The sequence below is a fragment of the Dasypus novemcinctus genome, chromosome 3 (assembly GCF_030445035.2).
Source record: "Dasypus novemcinctus isolate mDasNov1 chromosome 3, mDasNov1.1.hap2, whole genome shotgun sequence".
Classification (NCBI taxonomy): Eukaryota; Metazoa; Chordata; class Mammalia; order Cingulata; family Dasypodidae; genus Dasypus; species Dasypus novemcinctus.
In genome coordinates, this window is record NC_080675.1 from 97,916,685 (window position 1) to 97,939,973 (window position 23,289).

The window sequence follows — 23,289 nt, forward strand, 5'->3', positions numbered from 1 at the left end:
AACTGCTAGATGCTTTCTTGCTGTGACTATAATAATTTATACTAGTGTTGTTGTTACCCAGATGTACCTGCATGCTCTGTAACAAGAATAAGACTTTGTTCACTAGTCTCAGTTGTCTCTGAGGTTCCTCCTTTTCAGTATTTTCCCACTGAATTGTCATTTGACGTTACACAGTTGATTGGATGCTAGAAGAAGTCCCTTAGCGTGTCAGATTTTATCTTTAAAAGTTCAATATAGTAGCTCTTCAGGGCCTGTTTTTAGTCTTTGAAATGAGCATCTTCTTCCTTCCCAGTTTTTGCTTACCTCCTTCTCTCCCTGGCCCCTAAGAACACATGCCAGCTTTGCCCCAGACCTTTCCAATGAGATGAGAATCCCATGCTGGAAGCTTATAATCAGGTCAGTTCTGGCCTCATTGATCTGTTTCTATACTTGAGTAAATGACATTTTTGAATTTGTCTTAATCTAGACATCATAACTCAAATGCAAAGTTGGTAGGCCCTGAAAGAGTATCATTTAGCACTTCAACGACGGCATTAAAATTACATAACAAAAGCTCGGAAAAGATTGGAACCATCTTTTCCTTTTGGTTGTTTGATTATATGGTTACGATACAGTTTTTTGTTTGTTCGTTTGTAAAAGTTTACATGTTTGCTCTTTTTGTCATTTCTAAACAACCTAGTCTTAGCAAACCACTGAAGATAATGGGTGAAAAACTTCAGTCAGTATAAAGACATTAAATATCTCATATTCGTAGGTATACAAGACTAAAGCCTAAAGTGTTTCCTTTACCAGTGGCAATTTTGTGGGTTTTTTCCCCCTGGTATCCAATATATTCTGCTAAATGTCAAAAAACACTTGAGGAAATTTACACACTGCTCTTACCTTTCAAGGATCTGTTATGTATTCAAAATGTGCAACAATTATTTGGTACTGGGGATATATTGAAATGCCAATCATTGTGATATATCCCTGACTTTCTTTTATTTAGGTGACTGTAGATTGGATACATGGCTCACACAAATAAATCAGTGGTGCCTGAGTTTGTGTTGCTGGGACTTTCTAGTTCTTGTGAACTTCAGCTTTTCTTCTTTGCAATCTTCTCTATAGTATATGTGGCATCTGTGCTGGGCAACATCATGATTATTGTTATCATTTCCTGTGACTCTCATTTGAACTCTCCTATGTACTTCTTGCTCAGTAACCTCTCCTTCATTGATATCTGCCAGTCTAACTTTGCCACCCCCAAGATGCTTGCAGACTTTTTTGTTGAGCACAAGACAATCTCCTTTAAGGGTTGCATGGCTCAGATATTCCTTCTTCACACTTTTGTTGGGAGTGAGATGATGTTGCTTGTAGCTATGGCATATGACAGATTTATAGCTATATGTAAACCCCTGCACTACAATACAATTATGAACCAGAGATTATGTATAATTTTTGTAACTATTTCCTGGGCTGTGGGTATTCTTCATTCTGTGAGCCACTTGGCTTTTACTGTGGATCTGCCTTTCTGTGGTCCCAATGAGGTAGACAGCTTCTTTTGTGACCTCCCGCTGGTGATAGAGCTGGCTTGCATGGATACATATGAAATGGAAATTATGACATTAACCAACAGTGGACTGATCTCACTGAGCTGTTTTCTGGCTTTAATTATTTCTTATACCATCATTTTGATCATGGTTCGGCACCAGTCCCCCAGTGGCTCATCCAGGGCACTTTCTACATTAACTGCCCACATCACAGTGGTGGTTCTTTTCTTTGGACCTTGTATTTATTTCTATATATGGCCTTTTAGCAGATTTTCTGTGGATAAGTTCCTTTCTGTGTTTTACACTGTTTGTACACCTTTGTTGAACCCCATCATTTATTCTCTGAGGAATGAAGATGTTAAATCAGCCATGAGAAAATTAAGAAACCGTCATGTGAACTCCTGGAAAAACTAGGGAACCACCACAAGGGAGCATAATCCTCAGTGGGAACAAAGAGCTTTCGATGCATCATAGCATCATGCCAACAATCTCTACTCATGGTTTGGGTTATGTACTTAAAGAATTGTTATTTTGTTCTAAATGCAAGGGGATTGCATAAAATCAGCCTCTGGTTTATTATCTAAATAGGATTTTCACTAATGTTTTTATTCTTTATAATTCTAAATTCTAAATTGTCGTGAAACTATTTGGTAATACTTTTAAATATTTTATATAGAAAATAGATTCTAATGTGCATAAAATGCTATTAATGTTACTAAAATCATGATTCTCTTCAATTGAGCACATGGGATTTTTATACTATGCAAACAAGATGCACAAGCAAATTCAGTTTCTGATGTCTTTATTCAACTTATTTATAGCATTATTTCATGCATTGACATTGTAGAAAATTCTTATTTTACAACATAGATTTCACCTCACTGATGTATGTTTATTAGATTATTTTTTTATTGTGTATTGAATATTTTGGTTATTTGTAATTTTCTTTACCTATCATTAGTAACATATAAATATTTCCATACACTTTTTGTTTTCTTTTGGATTATTTGGTATGCATTTCTACTCATTACAAGACTTTTTCTAGATATATGGTGCCATCAGCAACATGTTTTTAAAATAGGATAAACTGGTTACAATGAATTTCATATTATGCCCAGAAAATTCCAAATGCTTTTGGAATCATTTGCAAACATGGTAGGTGCTGAATATTTAAATGCAAACAAAAAATAATTCCATATGTATTTAAAAACAGGAAATGCACAAAGTAATAAAATTTATTTGTAACTAAGGACCAAATATGCAATATATTCTTTCATATTTCTTGAAAACAGAAGAAAAAAGATAAAATTTGTGTAATCTAATCTGAAAATCCTAGCGTATTAAATATTGTTTCATTTCCTATCCATATTTTTTCTATATCCTTTCCACCTGAGATTGTATTATGAAAAAGGCCTTGTACTGAAAGACTTAACATATTTTCATAATGAGAAAAGAAATTCTTGACACAAAATAGCCTGCAGTTGTCGTCATTCTGGATTTAGTATTTTAATTATACAATAAAACAAATTAATTGCTTTGTGTAAAGATATTAACTCTGCATGTTGCATAAGAGTAAAACCTAAATTTTATATATAAACACACAGTCTTGTTGGACCATTACATTTTTAAGCTAAGGTTTCTAAGAACTTCAGATTTTTAGGCAGTGTCATTTGTACAATGCCAACCATGAATAATGTTCTTTTAACTTTGAATACCTGTTATACATTTTTATGCAGTGCCAAAAAACATTGTAGACATACGCTAAACATTAAATCACTCCTGATATTGGTGGTGGTTTCAGTTTGCCCAAGGCTGCCAATGCAAAAATACCACAAATGGGTTGGTTTTTTATAAAAGGGATTTTATTTGGGGGAAAAGCTTATAGTTCCGAGGCTGCAAAAATGTTTAAAAAATGTTCTCACCAAAGGTCAGCTCTAACAGATCTTAGAGTCCTGCCATGTGGTAAGGCAAGACAGTGGGTATGTTGGTCTCTCTCTACTTTCTCCTGGAGCACAGCTGTGAGCAATCAGGCATCTGTCCCTGAGCCTCAGCTCTTTGAGCCTCTGGGGCTTCTCTGTCTTTCTGCAGCTGCAGATGAATCTGGAGTTGTCTCTCTCATGTGGCCAGGTCACAATGGTAGGGCTACCTTTTCTGTGTGTCTCTTTTTTGTGATTTCAGCTTGTATAAGACCCAGCAAGAGAGCAGAGATTAAACCTGAGTCACACTTCACTGACATAGTCCAATCAAAAATGATTGGGCGGTGGGTGTAGCTCAGTGGTTGAACACCTATTTTGCATATATGAGATCCTGGGTCAAATCCTGGCACCTCTTAAAAAAAAAGGTGATTAAATCATGTGATCTAATCAAAGTTCCCTTAACTGACTTTAATGTGATCAAAGGGTTCCCTATCCATGGGAATGTATTAGTTAAAAAACATATTCTTTTCTGGGAGTCACAAAATTGAAACTGTCATAGTGGTGGTGTTTTTATTTCCTTTTAACTCTGCCCTGGTTGTGACAATAGAAAGGCATGAATAGTAACCCTGAAAAAGCAAGTCATTTGACTGCTGTGATCCTCAGCATTCTAATATGTAAAATGGGATTTTTAATAATAACCTTTACAAAAAAAAGTGAGACAATAGGATATAATGGAAATAAAAGTATTTTATGAATAAACATTAAATAAATAGTGTTATTGCTATTACTGTGAACAGATTGTTTTGTAGGCACAAAACAATCATTTGAGGTGGGGGAATGAAGTTCAGGGAGTGAGCAATAATAGATTCTGGTTTTCATAAATTGAATGGATATAAATAATTAGTGGTATATTGGACTCAAGAAGACATGAGAGACAAGATTGATGAGAACTTTTAAGGGAGATAAATCTATTTGGCATGTAATACATGATGACTAGGGTACTATTCACTTTCACAAATAAAATAATCATCTAAGGGAGATATTATCTTCATTAATGAAGATTGAGAAGAAGGAGAAGGAAAAGAAGAAAAAGAAGCAGCAGCAGCAGTGGAAGAACAGGGGGAGGGTGGAAGAACAGAAGGAGGAGGAAGAGGAGGGAAATTTGAAGTTTCCAGTAGCTATTTGATTTGATCTATTCTTTGTAGTGTCAAAGATAGTCTTCCACTTTCTAATTCTTACTTCACCTTTGGGTGTATCTGAGTTTTCTGTGATATGACAAGGCTATAACTTCTCATGTCATAGATTTTTAAATACAGTAAATTTGACTACATAATTTCCTGCAGAGATTTTAAAAATATCCATCACAAATAAAGTCAAAAGCAAAACTAGGTGAAAAAAAAAATAGAACTCATAGACAAAGGACAAATGTATTTGCATATAAAGAGCTCTTATAAACCAAAAGCAAAAACTCAACAAGCCACACAAAAAATTTTCAAAGAACATGAATATGCAGTTTATTATTATTGTAATGGAAGTGGTTCTTGAATATATAAATAAATGCTAAAGCTGAGTGATAAAATGACAGCAGAAGTTCATCTTTTGGCAAAATTCCAAAAGTCTGATAGTATGCTATGTAGATAAGACTTTGAGAAAATAGGAACTTTCAAACATTGTTGCTAAATTTATAAATTGAAACAATATATGGAGGGCAACTTTCAATATCAATTAAAATTTAAAATTTTTGAGTTGATTATTTCACTTCTAGTGTTTTATCTTACAGATATAACTATGTATAGATGAAAATATTTATGTATTATTTATTGCAAACATTATTTTTAAGAATGAAATATTGAAAAATATCAATTAAAAACCATAAATGTCTGTCAGTGTAGACTTGTGAAATATAGGTATACATCCATAAAATACAATGCTGTGTAGGAACATATGGCCAGTAATGGGGAGAAAAGACAACCAATAACAAAAGACTGAGAAAAGGAATAGATGATAAAATTTTCAGGCAATATTCTTAAAACAGCTATTCAAAATATACTGCATATAGCTGAGATGGTAGAGGAAAATGACCATGATTAGAAAGAAATAGAAGAGATTAAAAAAAAGCATATTAAATTTCTATAGACGAAAGTAGCAATGACTGAGATGAAATACATACAGGATGGGGTTAAGATCACATTAGACTCTGAACTTAATGTGTTTTCCTCTCCCCTTTGGATTCTGGTTTTTCATTGTTTTAAGCAATTTGTTTATAATGTGGATCTCTTCGAGTTTCTTCTGATGTGATTCACTGAGCTTCTTAGATCTCTGGACTTAAAATTTCATCATATTTGAAGAAAATATACTGTCTTAATATTAGCCTTGAAGTAGTTTTTCCATTAGAACTCTTCATAAATGCTAATGTATCCGTTTCTTCAAGAGGAAACTCTGCTTGTCTTGTTTCTTCGCATTTCTATAGAAGTTTTAGAATCAGCCTGCCAGTTACCTCAAAAATATAATCAGGATTTTGATTGGGATGGCATTGAATCTATAAGTTTAAAAAAGTATATATATACAGTCATCTGATTTATGAAAAATGTGATGCTGACGATTAGGGTGGAAAGATGGTGCTTGGTCAATGTATAGCTACATTTAAAAAAAAAAGAAAAAACTTGGACTCTGACCTCAAACAATTCATAAAAATTAATTCTAGGTAATCTGTATATTTCATAAAAATTAGAAAATATGAAGTTTATAGAAGACAACATAGACTGCCTTTATGACTTTTAGATAGGCAAAGATTTTTTTATATAAGACAGAAGAAAACATATTAGACTTCATTAAAGTATGCCATTATCAAAAGATACCATTAAGAGAGTAAAAATGCAAGTCATAATGAGGGAGAATATATTTGCTATACACATATGAAACAAAGAACATGAACACAGAATATTAACAAAATGCCTACAAATCCATAAAAAACAGGAAGACTAATCGAAAAATAGGAAAAAAACTTGATCTGGCACTTTACAAATGAAGTGGTCAAAAAGCACATGGAAATTTGCTTAACTTCATTCATGATCAGGGATTTGAAAATTGAAATTACAATGTTACATCTCTTTAGACACACCAGAATGGCTAACTGAAAAAGTTATATCATCCTGTGTACTGATAAGGAAGTGGAGCAACAGGAACTCTCTGACCCTGCTACAAAGACATAAATTTGTACAGTCATTTTGCAAAACTGATTGGAAGTATCTTCTAAGTTGAATATATTATACTGTATCACACACCAATTATTTCCTACTTATTTGCCCAAAATATATACATTTACATTTTAATTAAAATATATGCACGCAAAAACCCCCAAAATAAAAAAAACAATAAATAAAAGACAAGTACAAAAATGTACATAGCAGTCCTCTAATCCCAAACTGTAAATAAGCCATATGTCCACCAACAAAAACAAATAAATTATAGTATATTTGTAATAGACTTGTATACAGCAATAAGAATGCAAGATTTATAACAGTACACAATCACATGTATGAATGTTGAAGGAAAAGCCAGACAAAAATAGTATGTATTGTGCTATTCCATTTATGGAAATTTCAAATATAGGCAAAATTAATCTGTTGTGGTAGAAATCAGGATACTGGTCACCCTTGAGTCAAGTCATTTACTGGTAGAAAGGTGATATGGGGGTATCTTCTGTGGGTCTGGTAATATTTTGTTTGAATTGTGAGTCACATGTCTGCATATTGTGGTGATTCATTCATCAATTCATCAAGCTATGCTTTTATACATTGTAAATTTTTCTTTGTGTATATTATATTTCAATAAATAATTCAGGCTTACTTGAGGCACTTATTTATTTAAAAATATTTATGAAGCCACTATTATGTCCCAGACTGTCTATCAGTAATGAATTGATGAGCAAGTAGACAAAATCTCAGACTTAGTGGAACACAAAGATATTTAATCAAATAATAACTATGGAATAAGAATGGCTTTGAGGAACAGTTAAATATTGGCAGGCAAATGGCTAAAGCTCAGCAAGTAGACAAAATCTCAGACTTAGTGGAGCACAAAGATATTTAATCAAATAATAACTATGGAATAAGAATGGCTTTGAGGAACAGTTAAATATTGGCAGGCAAATGGCTAAAGCTCAGTATGATCCAAGTTTATATTTTTGGGAGCAGGAGAGTCAGAGATGCCTAAATATTCATCAAGTTTTATGTTTCTTCTTCCATAGTTAAGAGTTTTTGCTGGAAAATGGCTGCCCAGTCAGATACTACATTTTTCTGCTGTCCATAGTATGCCTTAACCCCTTATTTCCCCATGTGATGCAGATGAAAGATCAAAAACATGGAAAGAGTCTAGGTTACTGAATCACTGCATAGATGACCAAGCATAGTTACATGGACAGAAATATAATTCTGTTTAAGCACCAGGAAATTCATGAGATTTTGTTACAATAGCTTGAGTTTTCCAAACTTATACACAGGGAGATTGAAAAAAAAAAGTCTGGGGAGAGAAACCAATTTCAGAAGGACCTCTTAGACTTCATTTGAAAGGCAAAGGAAACACCTTGAAGAGTTTAAGACAGCTGAGGATTTATAAGTTTTTACATTAAGAAAAGCCAGTCTGAGTGGCTACAGGAATGCATTAGAAATATGAAAGACTTAAGAAAAGAGACTGCTTATTAATCTATTATTGCATGAATCTAGGGTAGACGATGTTGGGTCAGAAGAAGATGATGATATAAGGGATAGAAAGAACTCAACAGATTTGGAAGTAAAGTCCATATAGTTAAGCCCTGTTGATTGAATGTATTTGAAAGTGATGGAAAATCAAGGTTGATTTTCAGGTTTCTTGCTTGGGGAACTAGCAAGATGATATTTGACTCAGTGGGGAATCATTCATTAACTTTTTGAGTATTCAGTATGTGCCAAATATGGGGAAGATGAGTTTCGTTTTGCACATAATGGATTTTGAAGTGTGTATGAGAAACGAAGTGGAGATGCTCAGTAGAAAACTGGATATATAATAGAGCAAAAGACCTGCTATTTAAAATCAGAACTAACTTTATCGCCTTCCTCTCACAAGATAACGACATAATTTTTCCTAAGACCAAAAGGCTGTAATTATGAAAATAGCTTGGAATATTTTTTGCAAGATTTTAGCAGACTGCTAAAGCAGCAGGATAAATTGGTGTAGTTTTAATTGAATGATGAGGCCTAAAAATAAGATTACAAAGGGTTAAGTGTATTAGGGTCCCATAAGAAAACAGCAACCTAAGCAGAGATTTTGAATAAAATTTAAAGGAGAAACTATTTACAAAAGTCTTGGCAAGGTTAAGTGTGGCACCCAGAGACCAATAGCAGCAGGAATCTTTATCATCTTCAGCCTGAAGAGCAAGAGGAGAGAATGGAGGTGAAAGCTGGTGTCATGAAGGGTACTACAAGATCTTAAATAGTCAAGGATGAAATTACTTCCAGAATCTTAGTGAAGAGGAAGAGAGAAGTGGAAGAGATATGCAGACCTCTTTCTCCTCTTTCACTCCAATCTCCTGTCAGTATCTTTCACTCTCCAACCCTAATACAAACCAGAGTGCAAAGAAGGCTGGGTAATGTGGCTCCTGGGTGTCGGCTCACAGATGCTCAGAGCAGAAAATGTTGAAGAATGAATTCTCTCACAGCTCACAACGACAGGGCTATATGCCAGGGAACAGCAGGATGTCAGTATTTAACATCCTGTCCCAGCCACCTGTTACTGAGGCTAAATTCTGGGCTAATGCAGCTAAGTAGTTGATTTGTTTCTTCTACCTAGCTTTTGGACTGGAGGTTCTACTTTAGGTGCAGTGCACCTGAGAAAACTAAGACCCTGATCGTCACTGTCCTAGCTCTGAAGGAGGTAGTTCCAAGCCAAGAAGACCTCAACTGAGGCTATTCCACACATCCCACTTTGCATCTCGCGCTCCTCCCCACCCCCGCCACCCCCAGGATTCATCTCCTAGAACAGGGGCATGACTCAGAGAAAAGTACATCATTTTCCTCTCCCACAGCCCCAGAACCTGGATTGGAGATTATGTCTGGAGGGAGAAGCAGACCACAATGCAGAGTTCCTAATCTCTATTGACTTAATTTGTAATAGAGTTTGAGAAGTCCAAGTTTAAGAGAACTCTTAAAATCAGTGGAGGTTGTGGTAAAAGGCTATCAGGAGAAGATTAATGGAGCCATTGGCCATAGAGAATAAATTATAGTCAGGATGGTTTGCCCAAAAGAACCTGGTAGGGAAACAGCTGGGTGTTGCTGCCAGGGGATCAGAACAAATGTCAAATACAGATCTCCAGGACCCGAAAAATGGTGGTTCAGTCCCTGGAGCAATTTATGCCCCAGGGCATTATTGGAAACAATAGAGCAATCTTCTGGCAGTGAAATTTAACAACTGGGTGGGATAGAGGGCTGGATAAGAGCCAACGAAAAGAAGCCTTGCCAAAGCCACTACCATGCCGGGGAACATAACAGACTCAGCTAAAATAATCTAACCACTCACTAAGCAAATAAGCAAATAGTAATAACAAGCCCCAGAGAAGGGGGAGTAGTACTCAGATTTGTTGCAATGTATTATCTAAAATATCTATTTCCAACAAAAAAATTGTGAGACATGCAAAGAAACAGAAAAGTATGACCCATACAGAAACTGCTTGTGTTGCTGCTGAGTATCAGATTTATTGACAAAGCTTTCAAAGTAGCAAAAATAAATAAGTTCAAAGACCTAAAGAAACCATGATTAAAGAAGTAAGGAAAAGTATGATAATGTCACATCAAATAAAGACTATCAATAGAGAGAAATTATTTTTAAAAGTACCAAATTAAAATTCTGGAGTTGAAAATTACAAATAATGAAATGAAAAGCTCACCAGAGGAGCTCTACATAGATTTGAACTGGTAGAAGAAATAATTAATAACTCAAAGACAGATCTCCAGAGATGATGCTGTCCTAAGAACAGAGAACAAAGAATGCGGAAAAATAAGCAGATCCACAGAGAAATGAGGGACACTAATAAGCCCTCCAACATAGGTGTGACAGAAATACCAGAAGAAGAAGAAGGAGAGAATGGTGCAGAAAACATATTCAAAGAAATAATGGCTAAAAAATCTGCATTTTCTTACATTAGACTTTAGTATATATACAATTGTTCAGGAATATACACACAAATAAAAGGGTGGGAAATAGAGCAAAAGGAGAAAAACAAAAGAGCAAAGATGTGAATAGGTGAGTGAAGAGGTGAAGAAAGTGATGTAATTATCTCAAGAAGTTTGGGTATAAATGAGGAAGAATTTATAGTAGGGGAAAAAGTAAAAACTCAAGTTTCTTAAAATGGAGAAAGTGGAAGGAATCCAAATTAAAGGTAATGAGATTGGTTTAGATAATATAGGCAAAGTTAGTCTAGTACAAAAAACATATTACAAGAACTTAAGTAAAGAAAATCCACATGTCCTGCTCTAGAGGGAGAGGATGACAAATAAAGCCATTTTCTACATTTTCTCCCCACTTCCATTACATATAGGTTCATAATGTTTAAACCTTTCATTGCCCATCTGTACAAAAAGGAATCTAATTCTGTGAGGTCTAATTTTTTCTACTTTAATTATCTTGCACAAAAAAGGATCCATAATAAAAATTAGTTCCTATTCCACCAGGTTCTAGGTATAGTGCTGATTTAAATTTTATCTCACTTTAAAAAAAGAGCAGGAGTCTCTAAATCTTTCTTTCAAATATTTGATTTTAGTTTTCAGTTTTGGGCTCAGTTCTGACTACTAAAGTTAAAATATAATTTACTATATGGATGATGTATGAAATTCTTCTATTGATGTTCTTCCAAAAAGACAGTATAAAATATAGAGAAAGGAAACAAAGTAAAATTAACTAGGCTGGGAGCTAGTTTCACTGCTCATTCATATATCTGTGGCTGCAACCCAGATTTTCCATTGTTTTTAATAAATAATTCATCTTCCACATCAAACTAACAGAGTACTAGAAGAATAAAAAAACATGGTCAGTCATTTGAGTGACAAGAAAGTTTTTTTGATTGTTCATTTTACTGTCTTGTAAATTCAGTCTTTAAGAAACCACTTATCATTTATTTGTTTATATTATTCAATACATCTTTATGGCGATCTGGAAAGAAATAATATTAATTAAGTGTTGTTACATAGTAAGCTACCTAAAACTTACTAGTTTAAAATGATGACCATTTTACATTACAAATGAGGTGGGTCATTTCTCTGGTCTGGGCAATCATGACTGATTTCTGGTGGGCTGTTTCATGCATCTGGAAGCTGGGTGATCTAGAATGATCTCACTCAACGGCTCTGGTGGTTGGCTGGCTGCTCCCAGAGCTGACTGTCAGCCAAGTTGCCTGGTTCTCTCCACATCATCAGGCCTTGCATCAGTGACATGATGGAGCTGGCTTGTGCCAACTCATGAAAACTCATCGTTAAATTATCAAGGATTTTATGAGCTGTTTTTAAACCATTGGTGGCTTCAAAGTGGGAATATTAATACCATAGGCATTGTCAACCACTATAAATTAGGGTCTCCCCAACTCCTAGAGCTGGTTTGTAAATATTTAGCAGCATACCACTGCCTTTCATCCTCTAGTGGGTGACTTTGGACTCATTCATATTGTGGTCTCAGGATTTTAACAGCAACAATAGATGGCAGTCCCAGCGCAGAAGCACTCTTCAAGTCTCTGCTTGCATCACATGCAATATTGTCTTTTCGGGCAAAAATAAACCTCATCAAGCCCATAGTCAGAGTAGAATACTACTCAGAAAAACAAGGAATCAACTCTTGATTCCTGCAACAACTTGGATGAATCTCAAAGGCATGCTAAGCAAAAGAAGCCAGTATCTAAAGATCACATACCATCTGATACCATTTATATGAAATTTTCAAAAAGACAAGCTATTTTGAAAAATAAAAAAGTAATCCCCTCACAGTCACTTATTCATATATTTACTGAGTCAAAAATATTACTGGAGCACCTACCACTTAGTGGTTTCTTTACATAGAACCAGGGATACAATGGGGATCCAGAGAGACTCTGGTTTTGCCCACTTGGAGCTTATTGTCTTGAGGTGGAGAGGGGAGAGGAAGAGAACAAACAAACACATGTAAACAAACAGATACTTAAACAAATGAAAATGGTGATGAGTGTTATGAAGGGAAAAAATAATGTCTTGATATCACAAATTAATAATAGGAACATAAGGAGAGGGAAATGTGCTCAGGAAAAGCCTCTCTGTCAAATGACATTTTAACTAATTCTGAGAGATAAGAAGAGTATAGCCTTGAGAAGTACTAGAAGAAGAATTATTCAGATAGAGGGGAAAAAAAGAGAAAACACTTGAAGTGGATGAACATGGTATTTTCCAGGAAATGAAAGCAGGATTTTAGTGGGTGAGCAAGAGTAACAAGAGATGAAATTGCAGGGTAAGATGTACAATTGTAATTGTTAAGGACTTGGAAAGGTGACTGAATTTTACTCCAAGAGCAATGGGAAGATATTTGCCATTTGAAAAATGAGTGACATGTTCTGACTTTCGCTAAGGTTCCTCTGATCACTCTTGGAGGAATTATTTGGGAAAAAGCAATAGTATAATAGAGCAGGGAGACTATTAAAAGGACTTTGGCACATTTAAGGAAAAAGATAAGGAAGGTTTGGACAGGGTGAATACAGCAGAAATAAGAAGATTTTTATAAATCAGGTTGCATTTTGGAGGTAGGCACAGCAGGACTTATTGATGGATTGGATGTGAGGTGAGAGGTAAGAGAAAGAAAAGAACTAAGTTTCTGGCTAAAAGCAGTGGGTAAGTGAAATGCCTTTACCTGGGAAGGGACAGACTAAGGAGGAACGGGTTTAGAAAAAGGAGAATTAGGGAAACGGACTTTGGCCCAGTGGTTAGGGCGTCCGTCTACCATATGGGAGGTCCGCGGTTCAAACCCCGGGCCTCCTTGACCCGTGTGGAGCTGGCCATGCGCAGTGCTGATGCGCGCAAGGAGTGCCGTGCCACGCAAGGGTGCCCCCGCGTAGGGGAGCCCCACGCGCAAGGAGTGCGCCCGTGAGGAGAGCCGCCCAGCGTGAAAAGAAAGAGCAGCCTGCCCAGGAATGGCGCCGCCCACACTTCCCGTGCCGCTGACGACAACAGAAGCGGGTGCCGCTGATGACAACAGAAGCGGACAAAGAAACAAGACGCAGCAAACAGACACCAAGAACAGACAACCAGGGGAGGGGGGGAAATTAAATAAAATAAATAAAAAAAAAAAAAAAAAAAAAAGAAAAAGGAGAATTAAAATGTCAGTGAAACATTAAAGAGAAGATATGAAGAAGAAATTTGGTCTATTAGTCAGGAGCTCAGAGAAGCCTCAGGTCTTTGTATCAGGTTCTCTAAATCGCTCTGTATGTCAACATAACCATATTCTCTGTTATCCTCTTTTCTTTATAGACTTTCTCAGCCCTTCTATTGTCTTATGGGCTATCTTTCCACAATAGTCAAAAGCATGGTATGTGTATGTCTGAGCAACTTTACCCACTTATGCCCACCTAAGCTTCTCAGCCCTTCTATTGTCTTATGGGCTATCTTTCCACAATAGTCAAAAGCATGGTATGTGTATGTCTGAGCAACTTTACCCACTTATGCCCACCTAAGCTTTCTTTCTGATTTTGTAGTATGATTAAGTCTTAAGGAGGGACAATTAAAATGTGGGATTATTTTTGTAGAATATTCTCTAGTGTGGAATTTCGAACACTTCTTTATCATAAATATCACTATGAAAAGGAAGAAGTAAAGGAAGTGTTCTAATTTTGTTAGGTACACCGCTAGGTTTATATTTCTTCTAATCTGATTTTCTTCAGGCTAGGATTACTGGCACAGTCAATTTTAGACAAGTGGAAACAAGGAAAATGGAGAGAGACAGATTATAAATGAGAGTAAATATAGATGTTAAAAGCTTCTGAGTCACTATATTTCCCATTGTGATATATGCCCTTACTTGCAATTGAGAATTTAAAAGTTCTCATCATGATATTTTTGGGAACAGCAATCAAAATTGCATTAATAACTCCCACAGCAAGATGACATCACTTCATAAAGGAAGTTCTTTTTTGGTTATTGCAATTCATGGGATTGGTTAGCTAAGATTTTGAGGGTGTGAAATGTTATTTAAATATTTGTTTTGTGGGCACTAAGACTCAGTTTAAAAATAAATCTGGTTTTGGGGGATTCTATCTTCCAAGGTGTTGCTCTCTCCTGGGATTTCGCAGAACTGGTATGTGGAATTTAATCACATCAAGTAAAATATTTAAAATAGATGTTACCTTCAGAATGTTAAAGGGATTCTGGATTAAAATTATTACCAGAGCTAAAATGTCCTGTGTTCTTAAACATGAGAACTTGGAGCTTGTGTGTGAAGTTCTAAAATCTGCAACAAAATGTAAAGTGATGTCTGGACATTATCACTGTCAACACAAGTGACTGTTAAAGGACCCAGATCAAGGAGAACATGTTAATATTTAGTCCAGAGAGAGCTGAGGTGATGCTAGAGAATATCATGGGACATAAAATTGTCATTTTAATAAATAGGTAGACTTTCTCAGCTAAGAGACAGGTTCTCAGTGATTAAGTCCTTCTAAATTGAATGGAGGAGAATGGAGTATGTGTTTATGCAGATTTCGATTTATTAGCAATGGCCTTATGACAGTGACTTTACAACTAAGACAACTTCTTTTACTGTAAAATTAAGATAATAATAATACCTCCTTTGTAATATTTTTGTAAATATAAATGAGATAATAATTGAAGTGTTTAGCACGGTTTTTGCATCAAGTTGACCAAGAAACAGTGGCTATTATAATTATGAGTAGCAGAAGCCTTTTCCTCCAAGCATTTTACAAATACAGAATGCTGTAAGTTGATTTTTTTCCTTAGCTTTTCCTGGTTTTTATTCTTTTACATTCTTGTGACATATATATTATTGCAATGATTAATCAGGAATATGAACACAAGGCGACTAAATCAAGTCCTTCATATCCAAAAGTCTTTACCCAGTCTGATTAATTATGCAGACACCAGAAGCAAGTTTCCTCAGATAAATTTGCTTATCTTCATTGCCAAACTATCTTCTTTCTCTTGCATATCTCTTATTGATACTTTTCATATTTCACATCTTCATCCCCCAAAAGAAAACCTTTAAATTATTATTTTTGTTAATCTGAGCAACCTAAAGTTTGACCCAAAAGAAAAGCTGCTACAATTTATCCTCTTGCTTTGTAAACTTCATTTTCCTCTTTTTGCTTGTCTGAAATGCTTTCTACAGTGCTTTTATTTGAAACTCCTGCCTGAAACAAATAAGTTTCAAGTCCAGAAAGTACCACATCTGAATGACACCTTACCTTTTAATTGAAGGGCTGCTTTCATATTCAGTATTATCTTTAGCTTAGGTAGAGATGTGAAGCTACTTTCTGAAATAGTGACCAAAAAAGACTATTCCTAGGACTCCCTGGTGTCCACCTCAGGACACTAACCATTTACCTCTATTTGAAATCTGAGATTTCATCATAAAACATCAGAGAAGACTTTCCTTTCTCTCAGAATGATAACTACTGAGAACATAATTCTAGCTTGGGTTTACCCCACTTGCCTCCTTTCACAGATTAAAGAACTCTTAAAACTGGAAGTAGCTACCAGTGAGCACAGTGAGAATTGTAAGCAATCCTGCCTGCCTTTTCTTCCGTCTCTCTAATTTTTGTCAGATTTCCATCTCATAATTTCAATAAGTTGTGAGTTTATTATATAAAAGCTGATTTCATTTAATATTATTTCATTTTAATCTTATTTTTGGTCTTTTAAGGTCTCATGGATTGTGAATCAACTCAAAGGCATATATATTTCCATTTAGATTGGCTTTACCTGTGTCGTAGTAAAACTTTACTATGTGAACTTCGATTACAATAGTATGCTAATGCAATAAAAATTTATATAGCACTTTATTTTTTATGCAGCTCTTCCAAATATATGTTGTCACAGAAAAGCAATTAAAAGATCAGAGAGTCGTGATGAATTGCACAAGGATATGAGCACCAACAGTTTTGGTCTTCATTTTATTCCCAGGCCTACAAAGTGCTTGGCACGTAGTTATAGCAGATGCTGAAAAGGGTGAAGGAATGAAGGAATGAAGGAATGAACAATATCATAAAAAGTAAGTAATGAAGACAGGAATTAAACCCACTTCTTCTGATCTCAAATTGTAGCATCCTGTGAAAGTTTTCAGTCTTTCCCTTTCCGTGAAGACTGGTGAATCACACATCTTGGAATAAGGATGATGGTTTGTCCTTAATAAAGGAAACATATTTTGAATGGTTTTAAAGAAATTCTGTTTGTACGTGTAGAGCTTAACAAAAGTCAATTCAATGAAAAATAACTGTAGATAAAGTAGAGTAGTTGCAGATCAGAAATTTTTTGGTTTAATGCATTTATTACTTTTCAAACTCTTGTTAGGGCTTGTATACACATAACTACAGTAGAGTAAGCATTTTAAAAAGCATAAGATTCTATGAGGTCTTACCATAAAAAGTAATGACCATTTTTTTAATGGCCTCGATATTTAAAAGTTATGCCATGAATAAATAATATACCTCAACTAATTGTTATTGAATGTCACTCCAGACACACAGGGGTTCCTTTCCTCTTGGGAGATCTGGTCCTGAACTTCATTTCTAAGGGTTCTTCCTGGAAATCACTTTATTTTAAATTACCGAACTTTATTTTATATTTATATTTTATAAATTTAAATATTTATATAATATAAATATTATATTAATGATATTTTATATTATTCAACTTTATTTTAAATTATCAAAGTTAAACCATGATTTTATGGAAATACAGAATTTTCAAAGTGGTTTTATATAGTCAATTCTTTATGAGTCATTATTTTAAGATTGAATTTATAGTTTCTTAACATTAGAAACATATTTAAGTCCATGAGGCAGACTAATGTTTAAAAAAACCAATTATGCATCTGATGATTCTGTGCTAAAATAAAAAGCTAAATTTTTGCTCCTTTCATCTCTGATAACCCTAAAAATTTCACAGATGTTTCCCAAAAGAATATTTATTTCACATAAATAAGAAACGAGGCTATTGCACTTGGTTGATCCCTCTGTTTCCAGTGGATTTCCTCATGCCTTGCTCTTCATTTTCCTCAGTTTTTGCTGAAATATATCTGCTTAGTGAGGCTTTCTGTCCATGCAGGTACAATCTGTACCCTTTTGCTCTGCTTTTTTTCCTCCATTGTACTTACCATGAACTAACATAATATATATTCTGCTTACTTATTTTTTAAGTGTGTCTGCCAGCTCCTTGCCCCTTAAGGTTTTAAGTTACATGAGGGTGGGGAAGTTTTCCTCTTTTTTTTTTTTTTTTTTTATTGCTTTGTCTCTAGTTTATAATATTTCTGGGCATAGAGTAGGTGTTCAATACTTATTTGTGGAATGAATGACTTACATTCATTCCACTGTTAATAGGCTTTGGAAACGTTTTTGCTATTATGACACTAACTCTATTGGAGAATAAAGAGGTTAATAAAAGCATCAGCAAAGATAAGTAGTTCAAGTATAAATTTAATGAGAAAATATATTTTGCTAATTAAAATTTCATGCAGTCTCATTGTTGAAGAGCTGGTAGCTGGACAGAGCAAACAGTATAAGAAACTGCTGTAAAAGGAAAATCATACTGAGAAAGATATAAAGTGCAACTGTGAAACTAAAGGAACCGTTTTTTATTAAAAAGAATGTGTGCTTCTCCCAAGATTCTTCGAAGCTATATCTTTTACTGCTAATCCATCTAACTCACTGCTATAAAATCTAAATTTGCTTTAATATAGAAAAATGAATGCAATCTTACTCATGCTAGGTTAACTTGTTTCAAATTAATTTCTCTCTTCTTATCACTGCAGATATCTGAAATACATGGCCACACCATACTCCTTTATCTTATCCTTTATCAAAATAACTGCTGATTTCCATGTCTTTACAGTTGGCCTAAATTTCCTCTCCCTCCAAGATTTTGTAAGTGGCTAGAACCATCTCCTGTTATTTAAGATCTGAATGTGTAAGTATAGAATGTGTGACTTTCAAAATACTATATAGAATTTGCACATTTCTTCTACATTACAATTTTTAGAGAATGATGGCAAATATTGCTTTCTCTCAACTTCTTCCGTCTTTCTATATTGATTTATTTGCTAAATAAATAAATGTTTTCTTTCTATCTATCTATTTATCTATCTATCATTTATCATCTATCTATCTATCAGCAATCCAACTTGCCAATACATAAATCCATAAGTAAAGGCAAATTCATGTGGGGAAAGTACAAGTGTTTGTGTGTTTGTTTAAAGAAAAATCCGGGGACATATCAGGCTAGAAGGACCCACTTTTAACTTATTGCATCAATCCTGTGGGAAAGTTGATGATAGCAAAGGAGGAAAAAGGAAGGGAGTAACAATGGGAGAAAAATGGGATGGAATCCACAGGGTTTGGTGACTGTGTGTGGCTGTGAAAGACAAGAATCTAGAATGATACTCAGCTTTCTGGTTTGAGTAACCATAACATATGTAATATGATTCAAATGGGTAGTAAAGGAAAGGAAGCAATTTTTAAAAAAATAATAAAAGAATAACTTATATAATTATCCAAATAATCACAGGGAAATATCTATTTCCTAACAATAGTGAGAATAATCACTGACTTACAGTTTCACCATATTATCTTTCTAGTTTTAGGAATTGGAACATCTATTTCATTTGCATGAAAGATGAAGGGCTTATCCTTATCCATTTCAATTATTTTTCTTCCCTGTAGATAACTTCAGCAGTCCAGATTCAGTTAATGGATGGAGAAATAAGTCAGTGGTTACTGAATTCATTTTGTTGGGCTTGTCTAGCTCTTGGGAACTCCAATTGTTCCTTTTCTTTGTTTTCTCTGTGTCGTATGGAGCTGCTGTGTTGGGAAACATCCTTATCATCCTCACAGTAATTACGGACTCTCACTTGCATTCCCCAATGTACTTTCTCCTTAGTAATCTCTCCTTCATTGATATGTGCCAGGCTACATTTGCAACTCCCAAGATGATTGCAGATTTCCTCAACAAACACAAGACTATCACTTTCCAGGGGTGCATGTCACAAATCTTTTTCTTGCATGTCTTTGGTGGTACTGAAATGGTGCTTCTTGTTGTCATGGCCTATGACAGATACATTGCTATATGCAAACCCCTGCACTATATGACCATCATGAGTCAAAGGGTGTGCACTGTTCTAGTGGGTGTGTCCTGGGCCATTGGCATTCTACACTCAGCCAGCCATCTGGCATTCACAGTTGATCTGCCTTTTTGTGGACCCAACAAGGTAGACAATTTCTTTTGTGACCTTCCCCTTGTGATCAAGCTGGCCTGTTTAGACACCTATGTTTTGGAGATCCTGGTGCTCACTAACAGTGGCCTACTCTCACTTATCTGCTTTCTTCTTTTGTTAATTTCTTATACTATCATCCTTGCTACTGTCCATCACCAAGCCTCTGGTGGGACATCCAAGGCACTCTCTACCCTGTCTGCCCACATCACCGTTGTAGTTCTATTCTTTGGTCCATTGATTTTCATATATATTTGGCCCTTTGAAAGCTTCCCAATAGATAAATTTATCTCTGTGTTTTTTACTGTCTTCACTCCTCTCCTTAATCCCATCATTTACACACTGAGGAATAAAGATGTAAAGGAAGCCATGAGCAAGCTAAGGAATCGGCACGTGGGTTCCAAGCAAGTCTTTTAGACAACTGTGAGGAAGGAACACAAATCTTTACTTCTAGGTCTCTGTAGAGGCCATGTATGATTGTTAACCTTGTGTTTCTGTCACTATTAGTCTTCATTATTAGAAGACCTGAACTTGGTGACCTAAAATGGTGACCTAAACTTGGAAAATACAGTGTGAAATCTCATATCATATCAGTTCCTATAGTCTTTGGCAGACATTATCTTCCCTGAAACACAGCAACTACATATATTTAAACTCCTGTTACCTTTTCTCCTAATACATGCCTTATTATAAAAATATCTCTTGTAGCATTTTTAAGTGAGCTTCACATTAATGCAGACTTGTTAACTCATCTGACTCAAATGGAGTAGCATAAAGAAAAATTTAACTCTATTAGAGTTAAAATCAGAATCTGCATTTTAATGACGGGCTGTGTGACGTCTCTAAAAATGAATGCTCCTCTGCCTTCACCACTTATAGCTCATAAACTCATAATTATTCCAGCACTAACTTGGGTCCTATAAATAACTGCAAACATTTCACATTTACATATAAGGCATTAATGCTTATAAAATCACACCTTTATTACATTTATCAATTGTGCTAAATTTAAAAAACATAGAATACTGTAACTTTGAAACAAAGAACAACACAACAGAAAATTTAACTAAATCCTTGTAAAATTACAACAGTACCCTTACACCCTACAGGGAAAATGTCAGTGCTTATATGCACATTTTTTTTATACTTTTTAATAAACCTACCATCAATAGAACATCACTGCAGTATATTTGAATAGTCAGTGATTTTGTTCGGTTAATTTTATTTGGGAGCACAAATGTTAAAGTAGTCACAAAAGAAGTACACACATTAATAATCAGAAAGAATATTCCATTCTCCTTTTTTTTTTCTCAAATTTTAAGTGAAACTGCAGAAACATCCCACCAAATCCTGGAAAGACTAAAAGCAGGAAGGCAAGCACAAGCTTGATTGATTTCCTTATCAGCAACAAAAACTGGCTCTATCACACTGTATGATTTAATTCATGCCAGAGGAGTTTATTGCATTTTTGCTACTTTCCATTCAAATATATACTTTTGAAATGAAGATGTGATTATGTGTTTTGTTTTTACATCTTAGAATAGATTATAAGCTCCTCAGAAAAATATTGTTCTTTGGTTTTTTGTTTTTTTTAAAAACTAAATTTGTTAATGTTCCAAAAGTTTAACATATAAGTACACACAGTCAATGCCATAAGGGTGATACAATACAAAAAGCACGGATTTTTTTCAGTTAATTTAAACTATATTTTCATACAAATGCAGCATTTGGAGTGATGGGGTAGAAAGCCTATGGAAAACTAAGTTGACCATCTCTTCATCCAGAATTTTATGTAGCTCATTGAATTCCACAGGACTCTGATCTTGTTTTCACATTTAGGTACCCATGTGTAAGTTTACTTAAATGGATGATAACTTTAATCAACTGACACTGATTAAAAAAAGAGTTGCACAGATATCAGTGTACTGGGCAATGACAGGTTTTTAAGAAGAGGGGCAAAAGTCTTAGTACCCTTTTAAGGAAAATCTTTCAGATCAAACAGGTTAGCAATTAACAAGTTCATAAATAATTAAGTAATAGAAGCAAGTGGAGGATATTATATTTATTATTAAATACATATGTTGAGTTAATAATCTCATGGAAAAGTTCAGTCTGTTAAATTCAATGCAACCCAATGTATTTCAGCAATTTTTTCCCTTACTTAATTATGCCAGATATTATCTGACATAAGAGAGAAATGACAGCATATCAAGGATGTAGGGAATCACATGTTTTGAATGAAAAACAGCTTACTCTGTATAAGGGTTCTAGAAAAGTATTGCCTGGAGAATCACCAGGTAACCTTGCAAAATGACATTAACTGAATGAATTTGCTGCAGTTTGCAAATCACAGACCTAGAAACTCCAAGTTGTTGGTAATTGCAAGAAACTTAAAAATGAAATTTGTCAAATTACATTGAAAACTATAATTGTAAACAAACAAATAATTACTGTGACTGGAACAGAAGCCAAATTACTAGTGAGTGGTTTTGGTGAATCTGTGTTAAAATTAAAAGATTCAGTTACCTAACTGACATATCTAAGGTTATCATACTCTGACAGCCTGACAGTAAATCCCCACCTGAAAATTTTGGGGATGGGCATTGTTATTTGTCTTAGTGACTCTTTCTCTTGTTTTTCCATACATTCAGGACAGGGTCTAGTCTTTCTTTAGGCATTTTAATACCTTTCGCCAGGTTAAAATCAGGGCTCACTGACTCTGAACCCACTCTAATTGAGAGCTGCCATTTGTTCTATATGTCTGTGGAATTCAACTTTCAAATGACAACCTAATTTCATCATTTTTAAAGCTTAAGGTCAATATTATGAGCAGTAAATTCACAGAAAAATATACAAATATTAAACAAAGTAAAAAAGATCAAGCTAATATAATAAAAATTTAAATAAAAAAAGAAAAATGTCATTTTTCCCTTTCAACTTTATAAAGAATAAAACAAAAGGATAATACTAAGTAGGACTGAAAATTTGGAAATATGGGGGCTTTATTTCATCAAAAATTATTAAACAATTTTAAGAATGCAACACTGGCATATTTATCAAAATATATTCATACTTATGACCCAATAATATTATTTGTAGGAACCTATCTTGAGTAATTATGTCCCATTCTGTAGCACAAAATTAAATATTTATATATGTTGGAGATGCTGGATTCCATAATATATATAGTCCCTAAAAAAATTAGTGAAAGCAAATCATAATACAGAAGAAAACTTAAGATTTCCTCTGTTCAGCATGGCTCTGAGAAAAAAGAATGATATTTACTATCTTTTCTGGGAGACTATTCCTCTATTCCTTTAATGATGCCAGGACACCCTTAATTACAGATTTTGACAATGGTGATCCTA

The 23,289-nt window shown here is 34.7% G+C and overlaps 2 protein-coding genes across 2 annotated transcripts; both read left to right on the forward strand.

The window, feature by feature from the left end:
* Positions 1-1,007: 1,007 nt before the first annotated feature.
* Positions 1,008-1,943, forward strand: LOC101412693 (olfactory receptor 4K1). The gene has a single exon (XM_004482674.1). The coding sequence runs from the start codon at positions 1,008-1,010 to the stop codon at positions 1,941-1,943; it is 936 nt and encodes a 311-aa protein (XP_004482731.1).
* Positions 1,944-10,464: 8,521 nt separating this feature from the next.
* On the forward strand, positions 10,465-20,338 carry LOC101431733 (olfactory receptor 4K1-like). The gene is made up of 2 exons (XM_058289569.1): positions 10,465-10,564; positions 19,374-20,338. Exons 1-2 carry the CDS (start codon positions 10,465-10,467, stop codon positions 20,336-20,338), a joined length of 1,065 nt encoding a protein of 354 aa, XP_058145552.1.
* Positions 20,339-23,289: the final 2,951 nt, after the last annotated feature.

Bases quoted from the DNA above. Each gene is read 5' to 3' on its own strand.
- LOC101412693 (XM_004482674.1), top strand. From the start codon at position 1,008: ATGGCTCACACAAATAAATCAGTGGTGCCTGAGTTTGTGTTGCTGGGA.
- LOC101431733 (XM_058289569.1), top strand. From the start codon at position 10,465: ATGCGGAAAAATAAGCAGATCCACAGAGAAATGAGGGACACTAATAAG. The intron at 10,565-19,373 runs GTGCAGAAAACA...TCTTCCCTGTAG, and splicing joins AGAAGAAGAAGGAGAGAATG to ATAACTTCAGCAGTCCAGAT.